General features: G+C 51.3%; 1 protein-coding gene across 26 annotated transcripts in view; it reads left to right on the top strand.

The window, feature by feature from the left end:
• Positions 1–17,708, top strand: part of MBNL1 (muscleblind like splicing regulator 1) — a 65,780-nt gene extending 48,072 nt beyond the window's left edge. For 8 of the 26 annotated variants that reach the window (XR_014957439.1, XR_014957432.1, XR_014957438.1 and 5 more), the window contains 8 exons: positions 2,392–2,649; positions 3,524–3,577; positions 4,355–4,508; positions 9,875–9,910; positions 10,599–10,693; positions 12,498–12,622; positions 13,603–13,677; positions 14,476–17,708. Coding sequence is in view for 15 of the 26 variants with exons in the window: in XM_085588088.1 (XP_085444214.1) it covers positions 2,392–2,649; positions 3,524–3,577; positions 4,355–4,508; positions 9,875–9,910; positions 10,599–10,693; positions 13,603–13,659 (654 nt within the window). In the remaining 11 variants the exon portion in view is untranslated. The other 18 variants (XM_085588088.1, XM_077785766.2, XM_077785767.2 and 15 more) reach the window with 12 other exon arrangements.
• The last annotated feature ends 2,874 nt before the right edge of the window (positions 17,709–20,582 follow it).

The following is a 20,582-nucleotide window of genomic DNA, read 5'->3' as shown; positions in this document are numbered from 1 at the left end:
TTTTCCCTTCTAAAAATCCAATTTAAACAGTGAAACGTGTAGGTGAGAACATAATTTGCAAATGCTTTCCAGCACAGTGGTCATCTGATCTGGAGTATCCAAATTTAGTATCCAAACACTAATCGAGCATGTAATTTTTATGAACAGCAAAATATTTGAATGTACTTTATAGGCTACAGAAATGCAGAATGGATTTTGGAGATTCTGTATGATGTGGCTGTTGCCTTCCAGAGGAGCCAGCAGTGCCTACCTGCTCTTCCCGGGGCTGCAGCTGTGGCATTGCCATTTGTTACAGCGAGATCAGAGCTTTATAAGGCTCCACTCACTCTCCCTTGGAATGAACTGTCCTGGAGAAAAATAACCACAATGATGTTAGCATCTAATCTTGGAATATGATTGGTTCTGCTTAGACTTTTAAATATTTATTTTCAAGAGTGATATACACTGGCAGAAATTAAGTCAGCACACGTTCTGGCATACAGCCCCAAGCTGTTCCCAGGCTGAAAGCTCTCAGTAAGCACACCTGGGGTTCTCAGGGATGCAGGCAGACACCACAGCTGTGTTGGGCAGGCTGCGTCTCCTTAATGAATGTGAGTCTTGGTAAAGTGAGGTCGGTGACTGCTTTCATCCGGATTTCATACTGACAGCATGCAGGTGTCGGGTGTCCAGTGTTTTCAGCCACTCCTGTAAAGAATCTGCATCTCAGGATGGAAGTGTCATGGTTTCGGGCTTTTCCACAGCTCTCCTCACACTCCTCCCCTGTTGGAAATCTCTTGAACAAAGTGTGGTTCTTCAGTGAACTAGAAAAGAAGCAAGAAGGACAGGGAAGTGAGAGAAAAAGGAATTGCCTAATGCTTTACCAAAAACAGCTGTTTCTGTTGGAATGCTATTATTCTCTATTAGAGGTGTTCCAAAGTCAGGAATGACCACAGCCAAGCTGTTTTTCACTTGGTTTTGCATGCCATGTTTTGCCAGAGAGAAGCAGCTTAGAAGTTCTTGGAGCTGGTCAGCTCTGGGTTGTGCTGGCTGGCATGTGTCACTGGAGGGGACTGGACCAGGGAAGGGATCTGGCTGCAGGATTACTTGGCAGGCCAGTGGTTCTTTTCCAGTCCAGGAATTTGCCTGAGCTGTTTCTGGTGTGCTGCAGAATCTGTTCTGCAAGCCCTGAGCAAGAGGGCACGGGATGAGCAGGGGCCGTGGAGGGGCTGGGCCTGGCTCAGGTGCCAGTACACACCTGGAGTCTGTCACCACGTGAAAAAAGCCTGTGAACGTTCAGGAATGGCCCTGGACAAATGTTTTCACACTCAACCTGGTCCTGGTCCTACAGGGGGGGCAGTTGATAACCATGAGGATTTGCTGGGAGCAGTGGCAGTGGCACGAGGGTAAATGGCAGCCAGAGGGCTGGTGGGGGTAAAGGGAAACCAAACCACCACCAATCTGGGATGTTGCAGCGATCAGAGCCAAGGTTCTTGAGGAAATACTTATGATCCAAGCTCACAGGCACCCACCTTGAACAGGAAGTTCCATCTACTAAAGGGTTTTATTTTTGGGCAGACCAGGTTGCTTTTGTGCCGTTGTATCCTATGGCCTTTTGAAAACCGGAATGTGAAGTGTTTTTGTTGTTTTTGTTTTTGTGGCAGTCTGGGGAGAAGTGACCATGGCAGGAGCCCACGTTGGTCTGTCAGACACAGGGTTTTGCACCCGTGCAGAGGGGCTGGGTTTTGTCATGCCGGTGGCAGTCTGTGTGTGCGGTGCTGGGGGCCTGGGGTCTGTGTGGGCTCGGGGCTGGCTGGAGCCCAGGGGGACCCTGCAGGGGCTGTCACCCAGGCAGCTGCAGCGTCTGAGCCCTCCAGCCCCAGCTGGCTGCTGGCGTGTGACAGCCATTCCCCACCTCCCCGGGGTGATGCTGGGCAGCACAGCGCCTGTGCCACCACCGTGGCCTTGGGCTGCTGTCTCCTGGCAGGCTCCTGGATCGTGGGGGCACATGGACACAGAGTGCCCACCCGGTGGGGCTCGCTGGGGACAGCCACACACCGTCCATCACCTCAATGAGCACATCGAGCACAGCCAGGTCACAGCAGAGCATGGCTGGGCGCCTTGGGGTGCTGGGGTGGTGCCCGAGAGCAGCCACAGCATATGGAGACAGAAACAGCCCCCTGGGCAGCTAAAGGGGAACCAGAATGACACCTGCAGTGTGTTTGGCTCTGATCATGGTGGGGTTCATGCTCCTTGACATCAGAAGAGGCTCTGGAGAAGCCAGTCTCTGCTGCCAGGTTCCTGAGCCCTCCTCATGGTGCTCTCACAGGCTTTCAGAAAGTTTGTGTCTACCCCGGGCCGTGCCTGCAGCACCCATCACCCAAAGTAAGTGGCTTTCTTTTCCTGGTGTCACAGGTATGTCGGGAGTACCAGCGTGGGAACTGCAACAGGGGAGAGAACGACTGCCGCTTCGCTCACCCCGCCGACAGCGCCATGATCGACACCAACGACAACACGGTCACCGTCTGCATGGATTACATCAAAGGGAGGTGCTCCCGGGAAAAGTGCAAATATTTTCACCCTCCTGCACACCTGCAAGCCAAGATCAAGGCTGCCCAGTACCAGGTTAACCAAGCTGCAGCTGCCCAAGCAGCAGCGACTGCAGCTGCCATGGTGAGTGTGGGAGCACTTCTGGACGTAGGCGTACACTGAGGAGAGGCAATGGTGGATGTGTGTTTGTCCTCGCTGAGGAGGGTGCGTGTGCTTGGGGACCCCGGTCACTACACGGTGCAATGAGCTTCCTCAGCATGTGGTGCAGATGTGCTGTGAAGTAGTTCCAGACCATTGAGGTGTGTGACTAATTTTGCCTGCCGACGTACGGAGTAGCTGTGCGTACCTCTGTGCGTGCACGCGTGTGTGCGTGTCTGTACTGCCTGTGTCTCTGGTCAGCCGTGTGTCCGTGTGTGTGCACAGCTAGATAAATCCATGTTTAGTTTCTGTAAGTCCATGTTTGTAGAGGTGTAGTTTGAAGTGGACTGACCATGTTCCTGCTGTCCCCGTCCCGTGTCCCCGAGGGCTGGCGGTGGCTGTCCCGTGCCCGTCGCGGCAGCAGCCAGACCTGGGCCCCCGAGGTGTGCTGGCGAGGCGAGGGCAGCACTGGGGGGCTGTGGTGGCAGAGGGTCCCGCCTGTGCTGAGCTGTGGGTGTGGGAAGCGGAGCACGGTGGGGGCGGCAGGGCCGGCGGGGCGAGGCGGTGGCCGCGGGTGCCCAGCTGTGCGCGGCCGTGAGCCCCGCGGCCACCCGGCGTGGCCCTGGCGGGGCCGGGGCTGGCCGTGGGCACCCCGCCGCCCCGCTGCCCTGCCCGTCGGGCCCTGCATGCCTAGTCTTGTTACCGTTGTACACGGCATCCGGTGATTTGTTTTTATTTGTTTTTTCTCACCTCCCCAAATGCACTGCTGCCCCCATGACGCACCTCTGCTTGCTGTTTATGTTAATGCGCTTGACCCCACTGGCCATTGCCATCATGTGCTCGCTGCCTGCTAATTAAGACTCAGTCGGCTGTCAAATCACTGAAGCGACCCCTCGAGGCAACCTTTGACCTGGTACTATGACCTTTCACCTTTTAGCTTGGCATGTAGCTGTATCGTAGAGTCGAGTTTGGGGTTAATGTGTAGAAATGGAACATCCCGGTTTCCTTCCCCACGTCCCCGGAAAGGGCATGCGGGCGGTGGGCCAGGCCGGGTGCCCTCCCCGCCGCCCCCGCGCCCTGCCGGCCCTTCCCGTCCCCTCCCCTGCCCTCCTGTCCCCTGTCCCCTCCCGGGTGCCGGCGCAGGGGCGTTGGCATGGCTTGGTGGCGCGGAGGCGGCCGGGGCCGGCATGCGGCGCGCTCTGCATGCCCGGGCAGCGCTGGGGCCCGGGGACTGGGGTGTCACCGCGGCCCTGCCATCCACTCCAGGCGGTGACTATTAACATGGCTTCTACGTGTGATCCTCATGGAGCTAGCAGTGCTGCTTCCCCGAGAGCCTGGCTCCTGGCCCAGCCCGAAGCTTTCCCGTGGCGTGGCACTGATGCGGTGCCCGTGGCGGCTGTCCCGCCGGTCCCTGTGCCGCTCTAGTGTAGGCAAATGGTGCTCCCTGGAAAGCTCTTCCCTCGCCTTTTATTTGGTAGTTCAGTCTGCTATGCCGCTTGCTTGCTCATGGAGAAACATGGTGCTGCCTGGTTATTTTGCCTTCTACTGATTTTTCTTTTTTCCTTTTTCTCTCTCCTTTTCTCCTCCCTTCTTCCCTCCCTCCCATCCTCCTCCACACCCCACCCACCCCTCCCTTTTTTTTTTTTCTTTTTGTTACTGGACTTTATTTTTATACCCATCCACCATTCAGGGAATTCCTCAAGCTGTACTTCCCCCCTTACCAAAGAGGCCTGCGCTTGAAAAAACCAATGGTGCCACCGCAGTCTTTAACACTGGTATCTTCCAATACCAGCAAGCTCTTGCCAACATGCAGTTACAGCAGCATACAGCCTTTCTCCCACCAGGTAAGTGCATCACTGGTGCCTTTCCAGGGGCGGGAGCAGGGGGATTTCTGGGGAAAGCACACTAGGACACAGCTGTTGGTTGCTGGTGCAAACATGGTGTGTGCTGGAGGGCAGGCACGGGCAGCCCCTCCAGCCAGGGCACAGCAGTGCCCCGTGCCCCTGGGCACAGGACGGGCTGCCGGCAGCGCTGGCTTCTCTCTGCTCCTCGCAGAAGCTGGGTGGGTGTTTTCCAGTCTAACACAAAATCAGCACCATGCTCTGTCACCCCAAATCAGAATTTGAAATCTCCTCTCTCCTTCCTCTTTCCCTGGATTAACTGCTCTTCCTTCCACATCCCTCAGCTGTCGTGCTTGTTTCCCTGTAAGACCCCTTGGCCTTGGCACTGGTGGCTCTGAGTCACACACACGAAGGGGTTTTTTAGTGGGGTTTTAATGGGGTGCAGTGATCCCAGGTGGCACAGGCAGTCTCACGGGTGGAGAATCACAAACCTGCACACCTCCACCACTGATGTCTCAGGGCTGGTCTTGGACTGAGGAAAGCCAAGTGCTTGTCCTCACAAGAGTCCTGGTGTAATCGCTGAAGAGTTGATGCCTGTGCTATGGACCAAGCAGAAAACCTTTTGGAGGACTAGGGATGGGACATAAAGTTGGAGTCTGTGCTTTGGTTCTGCCAATGGCACTGCATGAGAAGTGATCTCCAGTGTGTCCTGGGAGCTCCTGCCCTCAGTTACACAGCTGAGGTAGTTTGTTACACCTAAAGCAGCACCATCATTCCAGGAGGTGTCCAGCTGATAGATCTGTACTCAGAAATGGGAAAGAGTCTGTGAGGACAGCCCTTCATAATGCAGACTGGGAAGGGGAAGGAATAGAGCTAATCAGTCCCTACCCAGAAATTTAAAGGATTTTATCCTAAACATCTTCGACAAGTATGTTCCCAGGAGATCAGTATAATGCCCTTTACTGTTGTGTCTTGACCTGGCATGCAACCAACACGTGTACTTTAAATGGCACAAAATTCCGTTTCTTGATCTAGTGCATTTTAAAAATGCAAAAATGAATTACAGCTACTGAAACGTATCAGTAAATGTTGCAAAGCTTGCTAGAGTCAATAGCAAGATGGGATGGGTAAGCTGCAGGTCAGATCCTTAGCCCACACATTAAAATTCATATAAAAATACATGTGCAGTCACAGACTCACGGAACCACTGAGTGGTTTGGGTTGGGAAGGACCTTAAAGACCACCTCATTGCAGACCCCCTGCCATGGGGGCACACCTTCCAATAGACCAGATTGCTCAGAGCCCCATCCAGATAGACTCAGAATCCTTCCCATGAATGTTAAACAATTCATACATCTCTCTTGGCGCAGCATCACCAGTGGAGTCCATAAACTGCAATTTTCCAGCTTCCATGAAAGCAGCAAGGGTCTGGATGGTTTCTGGAAATGCTGGAGCTGCCTTTGTACTTCCCCTTCAAACTCAGGAGCCGGGGTTGTGGTTTGTGTGTGCCAGACCCCATTTGCACCTCATCATAGACTGGGGTCTTTCATGTCAGTGACACACCTTGCCTCAGCTCTTCCTCCAGCAGATCCCCACTGAAGCCTCCAGGAGCTTGGCAGTGGTTCTTGAGGCTTCATTAGGCCTTTCCTGACCACTGAAGTTTAGTGTATGTTACACAAGAAAAGTGAGTTTTTAGCCTGAGCTGTTATAAATTCTCTCTTTATATTTTTCAGATAGCTGCAGTTTGAGCTTCCCAGTAGTCCAGTACTTTCCAAAAAGTTTGAAAAGTGTCTTGGGCACCTTGCCCTTTTTAGTTTTTCCCGCTCCAAAAGAAGCGGGATCAGTTCCTGTTTGGGCACAGTCACCTGGAAACAGAGTTTCTCCATCTGTCCCTGCGAAACCACGGAGAGCACAGAGCGTGGGTGCCCCCAGCTCCACGGCCACGGAGCAGGGCCAGGGCAGCTCAGTGGGATCTGAATTAAAGTGACACTTTTCAGGTTCAAACAGCCAAGGTGTAAGTGCTTGTTTGTGTTCCCAGTTGCTCCAGGCAGAGTGTGCAGGAGGGCTGCAGGGCAGGACACCTGCAGAGCCTCCACAGGGTGGGTGTGCCCAGGGTTGGTCCCCTGTGGGCGAGCTGGGCAGGACCCTCCCCTCTGCAGGGCACTTCACTCCTCATGTTCTCCCACTGATAACCCAGAAAGCCTCAGATACCTCTTATGAATTGTAAGGCATTGTCCTGGCTGGCTGTGCCAGGGATGTGAAGCACATCCAGGAAACATCCATGCCTGGGGGTGGACACTGCACTCCAGCACGCCCTAAGTGATTAAATGTTCTTCAGACATTCATATCAGCTCTCCCAGCTAAAGCTCCCTCTGCACAGCTCCCCTCCTCCTGAGGTGTCCCCAAACCGTGGCTGCTGGAAGCTGTCCCCAGGCTGAGAGGGGAGTTCAGGGGTGCTGCAGGAGAGAACCAGGACCGTTTGTGCTGGTGGGATGAGGGAGTTAGTCTGCCGAGGCAGGAGGCAGGCCTGCAAACCCTGCCATGCCTGGGTTTGCTCCCTGGGTCCCGGCTGCCAGCTGGGGCACCTCGGCAGACGTGGGTGACCCTCCTGCTGCCAATGTGCAGAGCTCCAGGTCCTCAGCCCTTCGCCTGCTCCATGTCCTGGCTGCAGTGCCCTGGGGGCAGCTGGTGACCTCCAGTGCCTCCAGTGCTCCCATCTCCTCAGGAGTGTGGGTGCAGCTGTTCTGCCCCAGGTGTGTCCCCAGGGGACCAGAGTGGCCAGAGAAGCGAGCTCCTCCAGAGGAAGGGCCAGGCTGGCAGGATGCTCCCAGGAGCTGGCACCTGCTGCAGTGCAAGGGGCAGGATTGCAGCTGGCAGCTGAGCCCCAGAGCCAGTGAGGAAAGGCTGCATCATGATAACCCCTTGTGTATTTGTTCAGTTACTCCAGCTTCAGCACCAGAGACTCCCTTGTTCCTGCCTGTGACTCAATGCACAGAGGCTTTACTAAAGCACTTTCCTCCCTGGGGCTGTGGGCCTATGCAAAACCACTGCTCTCCCCCAACACACTGGGGAGGGAAAGGTCACACACCACTGCTCACCTCCACAGGAGCGCCTGTGCTCTCTGGAGTGTTGTTTTTAATTAGGCTTTAGTAGGTTGGGCAGAAAAAATAGGCTGAGGGAAATAATACAGGAGAGAAAAAAGAATAAATAAATAAAACAACAGTAAACCTAGAATATTTATAGAAATAGTTTTATTGTGCTGCAAAAATAATCTGCTTATGAAGTTATGGTCAGTTAAGTCAGAATATCCTCAAATTAAAGTTCTGCCTTGTGCTGAACAGCCAAGGAACATTGAAAGTGCACATTCATTATTCATGTGTTCTCATCAGTCAGTCAAAGCTTCTGAAGTCAAGTGGAATATTAAGATCATATCAAAAATTATTTTTATTACTGGTAAGAGGGTCACAAAGCATAATATCTGTGTTTGGGCATTATGCCACCCCAGCAAGCGTTCTACTTTCTGCCTCACATTCATTTGCTTTAATTCCCTTTCAAAAACTGTGTGCACTGGTTGTAATGTTAATGGTGCTCATTGAGACTGAAGTGTGGAGCTTTGAACTGAAGAGCGTTGCAGGATGTTTCAGAGTGGCTGCAATGCCCAGCTGATGTAGCAGGTGCAGGGAGGGCACTGGTGCATGGAGGGAAGGAACCTTGCAGGGTGCACAGCGTGTGAGCAGGGCACTCCTGCAGAGCCACAGCTCAGCCACAGCTCAGCCACAGCTCAGCTCCTCTGGAGCCCCACTGAGCGCCCACGGGGGGGACCAGGAAAGCAGTTCTGCTTACTGGTTGTGCTTTTTACCCAAATTCTGCTCCATTTTTTATCTTGCAAGTGATCCCATTGGCTTCAGCCGTGATTTGTGCCAGGGGAGGTCAGGAGAGGCACCCTCCCTCTACCCTCTGCCAGTGTCCTCAGTCTCTTGCATGGCACAGAGGAGTACTTAGGAAGCATGATGATGCCCTTGCCCTTGTTGCTGTACAGATACAGCAGTGACAGAGGATAACCTTGGCCCCAGCAGTAATTAAACTGGCCAGCTTCTTCCCTGCATACTTAAATGCTCCTGGGGCTGAGCATCCCCTGCAGCGCTTGGCACGGCTGGAGCCATTCCCTGTCCCCACACAGCCACGGGATGTCACAGGCCAGCACTGCCTGGCTGCCTCTGGCAGCCTGCTAGAACACGTTTCCATTTCGACTGCAGTCTCATTCCCAGATTCCAGAGTTTATTTCCGTTTCTGCTCTCCCACTTATCATTAACAGTGTTAATAAATGTTACTTGTTAAATTAAAAAGTAAATAATTTATTAAAAATGGATATTCTGGAAGGTCAGTATACGTTTTTCATCTTGGAAGCAGAAATGGAAGATTGTGAGATTAGTCTGGTGGATGGCATTTTGCTGTGTAACATAAAGAGAATTGCCAACTTGGTGATACTTAAAAATGATGCCAGAATGATCCTAAAAAGACCTTCCTGCTCCTGGCTCTGGTTGCAGGGCAGAACTGCCCAGGTGTGTGTGTGCAGGGAGTTGGGGCTGTGAGCACCAGCAGCTTACAATACATCCTACAACGCAGAGCAAAAGGCCGAGCAGGGGCTGTGGGGTGTCACCAGGAGCTACACAGGCACTGTGACCATCCAGCCACTGCATGTGTGGGGCACAGGCTGGGGCACTGCCCCTTCTCTGGCAGCCCCAGGGCTCAGGGGCAGCCAAAGCCCTGCCTGCCCACTCACTGGACATTCCCAGACATTCCCTGGGCACTGGAGAGGAGAGGAGAGGAGAGGAGAGGAGAGGAGAGGAGAGGAGAGGAGAGGAGAGGAGAGGAGAGGAGAGGAGAGGAGAGGAGAGGAGAGGAGAGGAGAGGAGAGGAGAGGAGAGGAGAGGAGAGGTGTCACCTCCCACTGTCCATCTGCCTGGATGGCTCCAACAAGGACAGCAGGGCCTGGTCCCTGGTACCTCACTGAGGACCGCAGGCAGGGTGAGTTTGAAGCATCTCTTTTGATCTGAGAAGAGCAGGGCAAGGGCCATGACAAGGCTTGTGTCAAAAGGCAGAAAGGTTTCAGGAGCTGTGAGCTGGAGCTGAGGAAGGCCAGCAGGGTCCCAGCACAGCTCTGTGTGCTGCCCTGTCCCCGAGGCCTTGTTCTGACGGATCACTGTGCTATTGTATGGTTTGATTGTGCTGACAGTTACATGCCACTGTGCCCGTAATAACAATTTTTCTTCTTTGTTCAATGAAATTTCTAATTACACGTGTGATGGGTTGTTTTAATTCTTTTCCCTTTCCAAATCCACCTTCCTGTTGCAATGCATGATGAGCAGGCTCAATATTGTGCATGACACCCGCTACAAGTGTTGGTAGGTGCCAGCTTTGTTTCTTGATTATCTTAAACCTGTGGTGCAGCTCACAGACCCTCAAAATCCACTGCTAGATTTAATGTACAGCCCTTGTGCCAGTCCATCTCCCTGAGCCTCCTGCACTAACACCTGTCAATTAAATGTGATTGTTTTATTTAATTGACACGGAGATGTAGATGTTAATTTTGTACAGCAGTTTTTAATTGCACTTTGTTCCTTGGTGGATTTTGACTGGACTATGAGTTCCAGTGTTTAGAAACTATCTTGTGTTAACTAAAGACTGTATCTTACCATAGCCACATAGCTGTATTCTGTCCTTCTACAAGATTAATTTCTGCTAGCAGTAAATATTTGGGTTGAATTTTTAAAAGACAAAAATTTGTAAATATAAGGGCATTGAAAAAAACTCTCCTGTTGTTTTTCATATTGAAACGGTTAAGCTTGTTTGTGTCGATTTTCTTGATTTGATGGTAACAAGCGTTTTCCCCTTTTTTTTCTCTTTCACCTCCCTCCCCCCGTCCCGGAATGTTGTCCTGCTTTGCACTGTGGTTGCATGTCACGCGCTGGCCATGGTGTCTCGGGCTTCTCGCTGTGGTGAACCATGCTCAATGGCCCTGCCACGTGGCGCTCTGGTCCCATTCTGCTCCACTCTTCTGTACGTTTGCTTATTTGATTTTCCTTCCAAAAGTTCCCATGGTGCACGGTGCTACGCCAGCCACTGTGTCTGCAGCAACAACATCTGCCACAAGTGTTCCCTTCGCTGCAACAGCCACAGCCAACCAGGTTTGCTAATTTACAGCTTTGTTCCTTACAGACGACTCGAAATCGGTGCTTTAATGAGCATGGGGGTTTGGATCTGACCTCTTGTTGGCCTACACATTCTCTCAGAGAGCTGCAGCACGGCTTAATCAGCCCTTAGCTGTGCTCCAAAGGTGCTGCAGTTCCATTTCTGATGCTAAAAATAATTGACAATAGGGTTTCTGACTCAGTCTTGACATTTATGGGCCATGCTGCTTATTTCTGCTCTCAGGGATGCAAAGAGCAAGGGATAATACACAAACCCATGATTTATTTCCATTTCTGTGGAGCCAACAGCTCCTTTCAGTGCAGAACTCAGGGAAAGCCAGGGGAGTCTTTGTGCAGAGGGGTTGCAGGTTCTTCCAGTCTGAGTTTAGCAGTCCAGACATGTTCTGACTCTCCTCTTCCAAGCGTAAAACAAAACACTGTGAGCATGGGCCACACAGAAACTTCCTTGAAGCCTTTGTTGCAGCCTTGTGATTCTCCTTGGCGTGGCCCATTGCTTTGAACAGAGCTCAGATAAGAAAATGCCCATTAGAGTCTGGGTTTTTTTCTCAATAGCCACCCCAGTCATTGCCATGTTTGGATGTATTTCAGGAATATGAGAGTAATGCTTTGCCACGTAAGTGATTAGAAGTCCTCCCAGGAAAGCCAGAACCAATGCTGTAAAGATGAGTCCCTGGCCCAGAGGAGCGGCTGGAGCTGCACCTGAGCACAGGATGCTGTCAGAAAAGCAGATTTCTGTACAACGCCTGGCTGAAAGTGCAACAATAAAAACGTTTTAAAGAGTTCTCCTGTTCCTCTTCTAAAAGCTAATTATTTTTTGAGGTTTGCTGGGCAGTTAGTTGTCCATGCCATGAAGCTGTCAGTTCTGGTCTGATATGCAGGTCTTGCTTCCAGCTCAATGGGATCACATGTGTACCCCTTAGAAAGGGAGCTCCAGCTTCTCCTCAGCGTTGTGCAGCTCTGCTCCTGTGCAGGTAAATGCCAGTGTTAAGGCAGGCTTACCTGATGCACTCGGCTCCTGCCTCAGGACAGGTGGCTCCTCAGGACACCAGAGCTGCAGAGTGAGCCCCAGGGCCTTTGGCTTCAACCTTTACCATTTTGTGCTGCCCCAGCTGTACATCCCTCGTTAACCTGTCTGCTTCCTCATCTCTCAAAAACACAATTCCCAAATGGCGTCATTGCAGTGACACCAGTGACACCTAGGCGTGCACATCCCGAGCTCCAAAGGAACCTGGATATTGTAGAATTCCAAAAGCAGCCCAGGTTAGTCTGCTCAGCAGCTAGCACTTTCTTCTCTTGAGAAATGTTTGCTGAACGAACAGCTCACTCAGGGCTTTAAACTTGCCTAAGAATTTGTGTTTTGAAAAGCTAGTTCACAAGTGGGGCTACCTCTGCATATGTGCCACCTCAGCAAACAACCTCCTGTATGCCCAAAGTCTCTTAATATTGTAGTTTATTGCACCAGACAGTTACTTCCAGTGTGTCTCTGTATCCTGTGCATGACCTGAGGGTTGTGAGAGCAAGACAAGCCACAGAAAAAGTCATTATTTTAAAATCCTCTCTCTGTTAGTAGCCATGCACTTCCCAGGGAGATCACAGGGAAAACCTCCTCCTGTAGAATCTGGTCATTTCATGCCTTTCCTCCCCAGAGCCTCATAACACACTTAGTGCAGTTCTGCAGCCAAACCTCCATATATACATATATGCCCATATATGTATATGCCATGTGAGCAATGCTGAAGGTATTTAATGCCACCCAATGCCGTGTGCCTGCATGCCAAAGGCTAAAGATGTGGCCCTCCATCTTCCCGGGCTGGTGCGGAAGGTCCTTGGTCTGTTCGACAGCACTGCCCCTGATGCTGCTCCAGCCGGGTGCCGCAGCCTGTCCTGCAGCAGCAGGAAAACATGGTATGAGAAGCTTCATTCTGCTCCAAGCCCGTTTCTGTGGAGTTGGAATGCTGGGATGTGCGAGCTGCCAGGGGAGGAGAGGGCACGTGGGTGGAAAAGCAGCAGCAGGTCCTGCCAGGGAGTTAGTTGAGAAGAAGCCCCCATTGTCTTGCCTGGGCAGACTCACGGGCCATCCCTGGTGCCCGTCAGGAAAAAGGGTCTTTCCAAGTGCCACGGCCATTTGGGATTGTGCAAATCCGTGTTGTGTCCTGGCCCCAGCGCGGTTCCCTGCTCCCCTGGGCGCTGCGGGGCTGGGTGCCGCCGTGACCACGGCCAGGGCGCAGCGTCACCCGCCAGTGGCACTGCTGGCAGCTGGCCCCGGCGCAGCCTGCTCTGCTGGAGGGGCACCTGGAGCCGCGTGCCCGGTGCTGCTTGTGCAGCCGAGCACGCTGGGGGCCGGTCCCTGCTCGGGAGGCTTGGCGTGCCGGCGGCTCCGCGCGGTGCCGCAGCGCTGCGGGGAGGACGGGGCTCTTCTGAGCCACGCACTTCCACCAGCCATGGTAATCACGCCCAGGGATCGTAGGCTTGGCATTCAGAACCCAGGACAGTGACAGTGACAGCAGTGAGCACTTCACAAAATCACACTGGAGAGAGGCCACTGTAGAATTCACCGTCTGAGACACTGAAAGCACAGAATTTTGTGTAGGCCAACAAAAAGGGCTATTTTCAATTACTGCACTGCATGACTTGTAGATGTTAACTTCTATTTCCTGAACAACCAGTAATACTTATTTGTATTTGTCCAGTAGTATTAACCCAGTGTTTTCCAGTTATAAGTTGCTATTGTAGCACTTCAGTTGACTTTAACTTATAGTTACAATATAAATGCACCAACTCACAGCTGATCCTCCCTTTCCCAAACTGATGTTCTGTAGCAAATGCTGTGCCTCTGGGTGGGCTCCTTGCACCTGTCACTCACTGTTTACATTTCTTACCTGTAGATACCCATAATATCTGCCGAACATCTGACTAGCCACAAGTATGTTACACAGATGTAGACATTTGGTCATCAAACAGTAAGTTCCCAATGTGTTGTTGCTGTATTTTTTCTTACCCTTATGTGTGCAGGTTATTGCTGTAAGGGACAGAATGTTTTTGTCTTCTTTCTAAGAAAACCAGTAAGCTCTGGGGGCAGAGGCTCTGCCCCCTCTGAGGAGCCATTCCTCTCCAAGGGGAGATCCCACAGATACCAGTGGCCACATCATGTTAATTTGTACAAGCCCACCCAGCAAAATCGGGGTTCACAAAGGTTTATGTTCGCTCTGTGGTGGCCTCAGCACTGACCTGAGCTGAGGGGTAGCCCTGGGGAGAAGGTGATTCCATCAGGTTCTCTTCAGAATTTTAAATCTCAACATTTGGAACCCCAGCATTCCCTGGGTTTGGAAACTCATAATTCTCCTGTTGTGAGATTCCCCTTGATGGCTCCTCGTTTGAGTTACCTTCCTCTCTCCTGTGCTCCATTTCTGCTGTGTTTTTATTGAATTCCTTGGCCATAATGGAATTATTTCTGAGGGTGAGGATTGACTCTCTGGCCACAGTGGGTTGGTAATCATGGTGGCTCTTTCAGCTGAGCATAACCATCGTTGAACGGCTGGAGTGATGCAGGGTGGGCAGATGGCAGGGGATGGGGTGGGATGGGATGGGCTGGGCTGGGATGGGCTGGGCTGGGATGGGATGGGATGGGATGGGATGGGATGGGATGGGATGGGATGGGAGGGCTCTGCAGGGCCACAGCCTCGCGTGTGAAGCTGGGGCTGCTGTGTGTGACACCGTCCTGGCTGTGCCCAGAACACTCTGTGCTCTTCCCTTCCCAGATGGTATCCGCGGCGAAGAGGCCGATTTGGGTGGGAAGAGGCCGAGCTCATTAGCCATAACGTTTGTAAATACTGTCCAGCAGCACTGGGAACCCCTCAGCAGTGACATCACACATTGCATGTTAACGAGACGAAGCGAGGCCGTGGGACTCCACTGCACACTGTTGCCTATCTCCTTTGTACATTGAATTGATATTTGTGCTGAGGTGATCGTGCTGTCCGGGCCGCAGCACCGTCCGCCTTTCCCGCAGCCCCGCGCCCGCCCGAAAGGCCGACGATGCTGCGCCACAATCTATTATGTATTGGTACGTCTGTAGACCAAGATATAATTTTTTAAAGTAAGTTTATTTCTTTCAAGGTTTACAAATAACAAAGGTGCACCTTGTATTTAAAATTGCCATTATAGACGAGAGCGTGCATGCACAGTAATTTTTGTTTTAAGAGTAATATTTTTAATGTAATAGATTGTAAGAAATGAGAAGAGAGGAATCTGACAGAGATGAATGTGCCAAGCAAAACCACAACTGTGTATATTTTAAAGCACATCAATGGCTTTAAGTACCACGTTGTTAAGGATTCTCATGAAGTGCCATAGACTGTACATCCATCAGAGTATTATTTCTGCAGTGTTATTTTCAGAACCACGTTTTCACTGACTTGATGAGTACCGATCAGTCAAAGGGCACCGTTCTGTTTCAAACCAAAGCTGTCTCAGAAATGGCCAATTGCTCCTCACAGCCAGTGGGCAGCACCAGAGAGATGCTCCAGCTGTGCATAACCCTTATGGACAACATTATCTGTAAACTCTCCCAAGGCGTTGTATGCCCTATTTATGCATAGTTACTGTAAAAGGTGAGCTGCAAAGGGAAAAGCCATTTCTGAGACACAGTAACAAATGTTTGAGGAACTTCTTTTGCTCTATTTATAGCCTCTGTCAGGAGTCACAAGGACTATAAATGCTTTGCAGAGATGGGTTTCACTTTAATTCATCAAGTCCCGCGTCCGCGGCGACTCTAAACAAAGACGCAGAAGCACTGACAGCAGATGCATGACAAACCAAAATAGGACAAATGAGACGTTAGTGTAGAAATTGGGTGGGTTAATACTCGGGTGAGTTTTATATGTGATTTTTTTTTTGTTCAGATTAACTGCTTATAGCCTTAGAAAGCCTTTACAAAATAAAAACAAACAAATAGATGTGCATTCAAGTTCTAAGAATGGATTCATCCAAAGGAATTCCTTTTTGTGGTTTGGATGTTGCAGCCAGTAAAGGATATTTTTGCTCTGTTCAGCCAGGGGCTGCCTGGGGCCAGGCCCCAGGTGGGCAGGGAGGGAGAGGCGCGGGTTCGGTTGTAGAACTCGCCATACTCCGAGTTTACTGCGAGTTTTTATGCTTGAGAGAGATGCTTTATAGACAAGAATGATGTGTTGATTTTCCTGATTGTACTGTACATCTATTAAAGCCTTAGATTATTACATTACGGGTTAAAACCCATACCAATGTAATTTCAATCGTGTTAAGAAAGTATAGGTGACTTCACATGTTATTGTAGTGACTTACCATAGAGAATTTACTTATTTTTTTCTTGTTAAAAGTGTAGTTTTCTTACATTTATTAGCTCGTTTTCATTTTCTATTATCAGTTGATACCATTTCAGTTCATAGAATTTTGTTTTATTAGAGTTTACTGATGGCTTTTTCAAAATACAAAAAAAAAAAAGTAGTTTTCTTCATAACATACTCAGTTTGGAATCTATATGTAGTGTCTTATGAGTATTCGTATTATTGTTAACTAAATGATTTCTATTTTACTGATCTAATACGACAATGTAAGAATGTCAGTCATTGTTAGTTCTTGTCTAGTTTTCATTCAAAGAACAAAGATCTTTTATATGGATATCTTATAATTATATAATCATTGCTAAGTAAGAAGTTAAGTTGTTGCTATGGCAACAATCCTGGCAGACAATTGAGTAATATTTTGATGATTTATTTTGTTTGTAATTAGTTATTATGAGAAAAAAAAAATCTAGTTCCTAGATATTAGAATAAAATTTATTTTCTACTGTATCCATTTCAAATGTTAAAATATTGTTTAAATATTTTTTGAAATCCCTGAATATCAGGCCTTGTTATAAATAAGCTGCATAATCAATAGATCAAGGGACTTTTTGTTGATAATCCAAATACTCAAAGTTTACGTAACAAGAATCCTAGTGTGTGTGTGCAAACTCTTGAGGGTTGATTATGCTGCAGTTGGGACGTCGAGAGCGAAGGTTGACTTTTTGCACTTCTGTATATAGTCAAAAAAGAGAGAAACCTGTATAATAGTAAGATCTTATTTTGAATAAAAATGTCTATAATTACAAGGAGTTTTGTTAAGGCTAAATAAAATGACAGGCTGAACAAAATTGCTTGCAAAAGTGGCACAGAGTTAGCACTCCATCCCCCTTCCAAAAAGTTGCTTTGCTTTATGTGGACAGCTTGTAGTTTGCCAGGATTTTTTCAGCTGGAAAGATCTGCCATCCTTCTGAGATCTCATGACTGACAGAAGCTCCACTGGGTCAAATCTGCCTGAAAATCATTAAGAAACAAAAAAAAGGAAAAAAAAAAGAAAAAAAAAGAAAAAAAAAAGCAGGTACTTCAGCCCATCCAGGGAATCATGGCTCAGATATTCCGTACATTATTCAAATTCTACTGCATGTTTAAAGTATCAAAATATATTAAAGATATATGCTATTCAAACCAGTTTCTGACAATTTCAGTGGTTTCTTGTTCACAAAAAAGATTCTTCAAAACGAATACTGACATTCACGGAGTTCAACCACGGACAGGCAAACGGAACAGCACCCGTAGCTGTAGGTAGGGGATTCTTTTCTCGCTGTAGTGCTCCTGTTCTTTCAGCAGGTGAGAACAGCCCGGGAGATGTTCCCTGGCAGGAAGCGCTGCAGGAACCCGGCCACCCTGTGCGTGCCAAGGCTGGGAGCGGGCTGGGGCTGGGCTCGCAGCAATCAGTAATTAATTCATTAACGAGCCTCTCAGCCCCCGGGCCATCTGCTGGAAGGACGGGCGCTTGGGTTTGCTCTTACGTAACCACAGACTTACTTTGCTTGTAGTTGCTCCAGTTACGTACTCTGTCCTGGGCTGCAATTTGGGTTTATGCTTATTTTATTATTACTGCTATAGTTGACCTTGCTGTATGGAAAAAATAAAGTGAAATTGCCCTAATAAAAGTTCTCTTTCTTAATTATCCTTTACCAGGTTAAAAGTGGCTCCACTGCGTTATGCAGGCTTGGACATGTCCTGAGCACTTGTGGGACTGCCCACAGTTTTTTTGGTACTGGGGCTTTCTGCACCCCCACGTTCCATCCACAGGACAGGCAGTAAAATAGCACCTGTTGAGGATATTCTTGTTAAATCCTGGGGGTAAATACAAAGCCCCAGGATCCTGGATCAGCCCCCGCTGTCCTCACCCTCCTGTGGCAACACCTCTGAGGTTCAGGGACTCACTGGGACCCCTGGGCCCGCCCCGCAGGGAATGGGGAGCAGGGAGCTGGACCCACAGGGAATGGGGGCACAGGGAGCTGGGGGTGCAGGGAATGGGGAGCAGGGAGCTGGGGGTGCAGGGAATGGGGGCACAGGGAGCTGGGGGTGCAGGGAATGGGGAGCAGGGAGCTGGATCCACAGGGAATGGGGAGCAGGGAGCTGGGGGTGCAGGGAATGGGGAGCAGGGAGCTGGGGGTGCAGGGAATGGGGAGCAGGGAGCTGGACCCACAGGGAATGGGGGCACAGGGAGCTGGGGGTGCAGGGAATGGGGAGCAGGGAGCTGGGGGTGCAGGGAATGGGGAGCGGGAGCTGGATCCACAGGGAATGGGGGCACAGGGAGCTGGGGGTGCAGGGAATGGGGAGCAGGGAGCTGGGGGTGCAGGGAATTCAGAGTGGAGGGAGTGAGGGGAGCATGGAACTGGGGGGAAGGAATGGGGAGCAGAAACCTGGAGGTGCAGGGATGGGGGCCCAGGGATGGGGCCCAGGGAAGGAAGGAGCTGGGAAGGGCGGTGAGGGAGCGGGTGAGGCAGAGGCTGCTGACATTAGAGGGAGCTCTGCTGCCACGTGTTGCAGTTCCTCCGTCGGTTTCCCACAAATCACCGATAAGCAGAATTTTTGATCAGAATATCACAGCTTTAATTGATAACAGGAAACACCTCAGGGCAGTCGTTTTCCGGGGGGATTCCGGGTGTCTCCTGTGACCCCTAGCACGAACTGGCCTTTCCCATGCAGGTCCATTGGCACCGTTTCCCAGCCCAGCACACCTGGACACCCCATTCCTGCTGGCCGAGCACCCAGTCCCTGCACTCCCTGTGTCCCGTGCTCAGGATGACACCAGCGCATCATTTGTCCCCACACTGAGCTGCCAAGGCAAAAACAAAACAACGCGCCGAGCAGCGCCGGTTCAGAGCTGGCAAGAGGAGCCCAGCTGGATTTCCTCTGGAGCGGAGAGCGGCGGTGGGGTCGGTCCCGGGGCTCCCCCGTCCTGCGGGACCCCCGGGCCGGTCCGTGCTGCCCGGCTCGGGCTGGGGAGGGGATGCGGAGCAGCGGCTCTGCCGCGGGGCTGCGGCGAGGAGCCGGCTCGGATGCCGGGCTCGGATGCCGGGCTCGGATGCCGGCTCGGATGCCGGGCTCGGATGCCGGCTCGGATGCCGGGCTCGGATGCCGGCTCGGATGCCGGCTCGGATGCCGGCTCGGATGCCGGGCTCGGATGCCGGCTCGGATGCCGGGCTCGGATGCCGGCTCGGATGCCGGCTCGGATGCCGGGCTCGGATGCCGGGCTCGGATGCCGGCTCGGATGCCGGCTCGGATGCCGGGCAGAGCCACGGGAGGAGCTGCTGCCAGGTGGAGCCGCGGCTCTGGCACCTCGCTGCCCCTGGCACCTCGCTGCCCCTGGTACCTCGCTGCCCCTGGCACCCCTCTGGGATGGGGCACCAGGGCCAGCACAGTGACAACCCCGCGAGCAGCAATGACGGCTGTATCAGCTGTGAAAAGCAAAGTAATAAAACTTTGTTCCAAGCATCTCCTGTGTCTGCAGCTGGGAGGCTTTTCTGAACTGGGGGAGGGTTCTGGGCCTTCAGGGAGGGAGGAACAGGAACCTGGGGAGGAGTTTGAGTCGCCTCTGCTCCCTGGGCAGGAAATGGTTGCAGGAAGGAGGAAACAGTATAATTCTGAGGGTGTTTTTGCAGCCAGATATTAGTTGTAATTTTTAAAAGAGCACATTTCCCCTCTCTGAGGTCTTGCCCCGGAGCCCCGTGGCTGTGGAGGGGCTCTCTGGTCCCTTCCCTCCCTTCCCTCCCATTCCCACTGTTCCCACGCTGGCCTTCGCCTTCCACGCTCCCTTTGCTGCCTGATTTAACATTTGCTCTGCCCTGAGGGGTGCCAGCGGTGCCTGCTGGCTCTCGGGATGGCCTGAGAGTGTAAAAGTCCTCGTTTCCAGCCCGAGGAGCCAAAGGAGTCTGAATGCACAGGGTCAGCTCCTCAAGGCTGTTTATTTTCCCTTATCTAGAACATTCTCTCTCTGCCCTGCTGAGCTCTGGCCAGCAGCTCGGCCATGGCATTCTGTCTGCCCTCAGGGGATGTTTGCATTTTATACCAAAAACTGCCTGTGCCATGTTTGCAATAACGTGCCAATATCTGTCATTTGTGTTGGGCAGTGTGTCCGTACCTTAAACCAACAGAAAAGTGTCACCAGCACAGCAAGACATGGAGGGCAAGGAGAAGGAGAAAAAGGTCAGGACACACACATATCCCTCCACCTTATACCCCTGAACCCCATTCTAAAAAGCCCCAAAATTCTACTTTTTCACCCTGTCTTAGTTCAAATATCACACTACTCAAACCCTTGTGGCTTGTAATTTCTCACACAGACTTGGCAGTTTTTTCCACGGGCTAAAATCAAAGCCACAGGTGTTTTTGACTTTGTGCCAGGGTCTCTGAGCCCCCTGCCAGGGTCTGGGGCCAGCCAGGGCAGCCAGAGGGATGTGCTGGGCTCCAGCAGGAGCCGGGCTGCTGCCAGGGAGACCCCGACACGTGGTGGCCAAGGGGTCTGGCCGTGGCCA

This window comes from Lonchura striata, chromosome 9 (assembly GCF_050655825.1).
Source record: "Lonchura striata isolate lonStrDom1 chromosome 9, ASM5065582v1, whole genome shotgun sequence".
Classification (NCBI taxonomy): Eukaryota; Metazoa; Chordata; class Aves; order Passeriformes; family Estrildidae; genus Lonchura; species Lonchura striata.
This window is presented reverse-complemented; position numbering and strand designations above follow the sequence as displayed.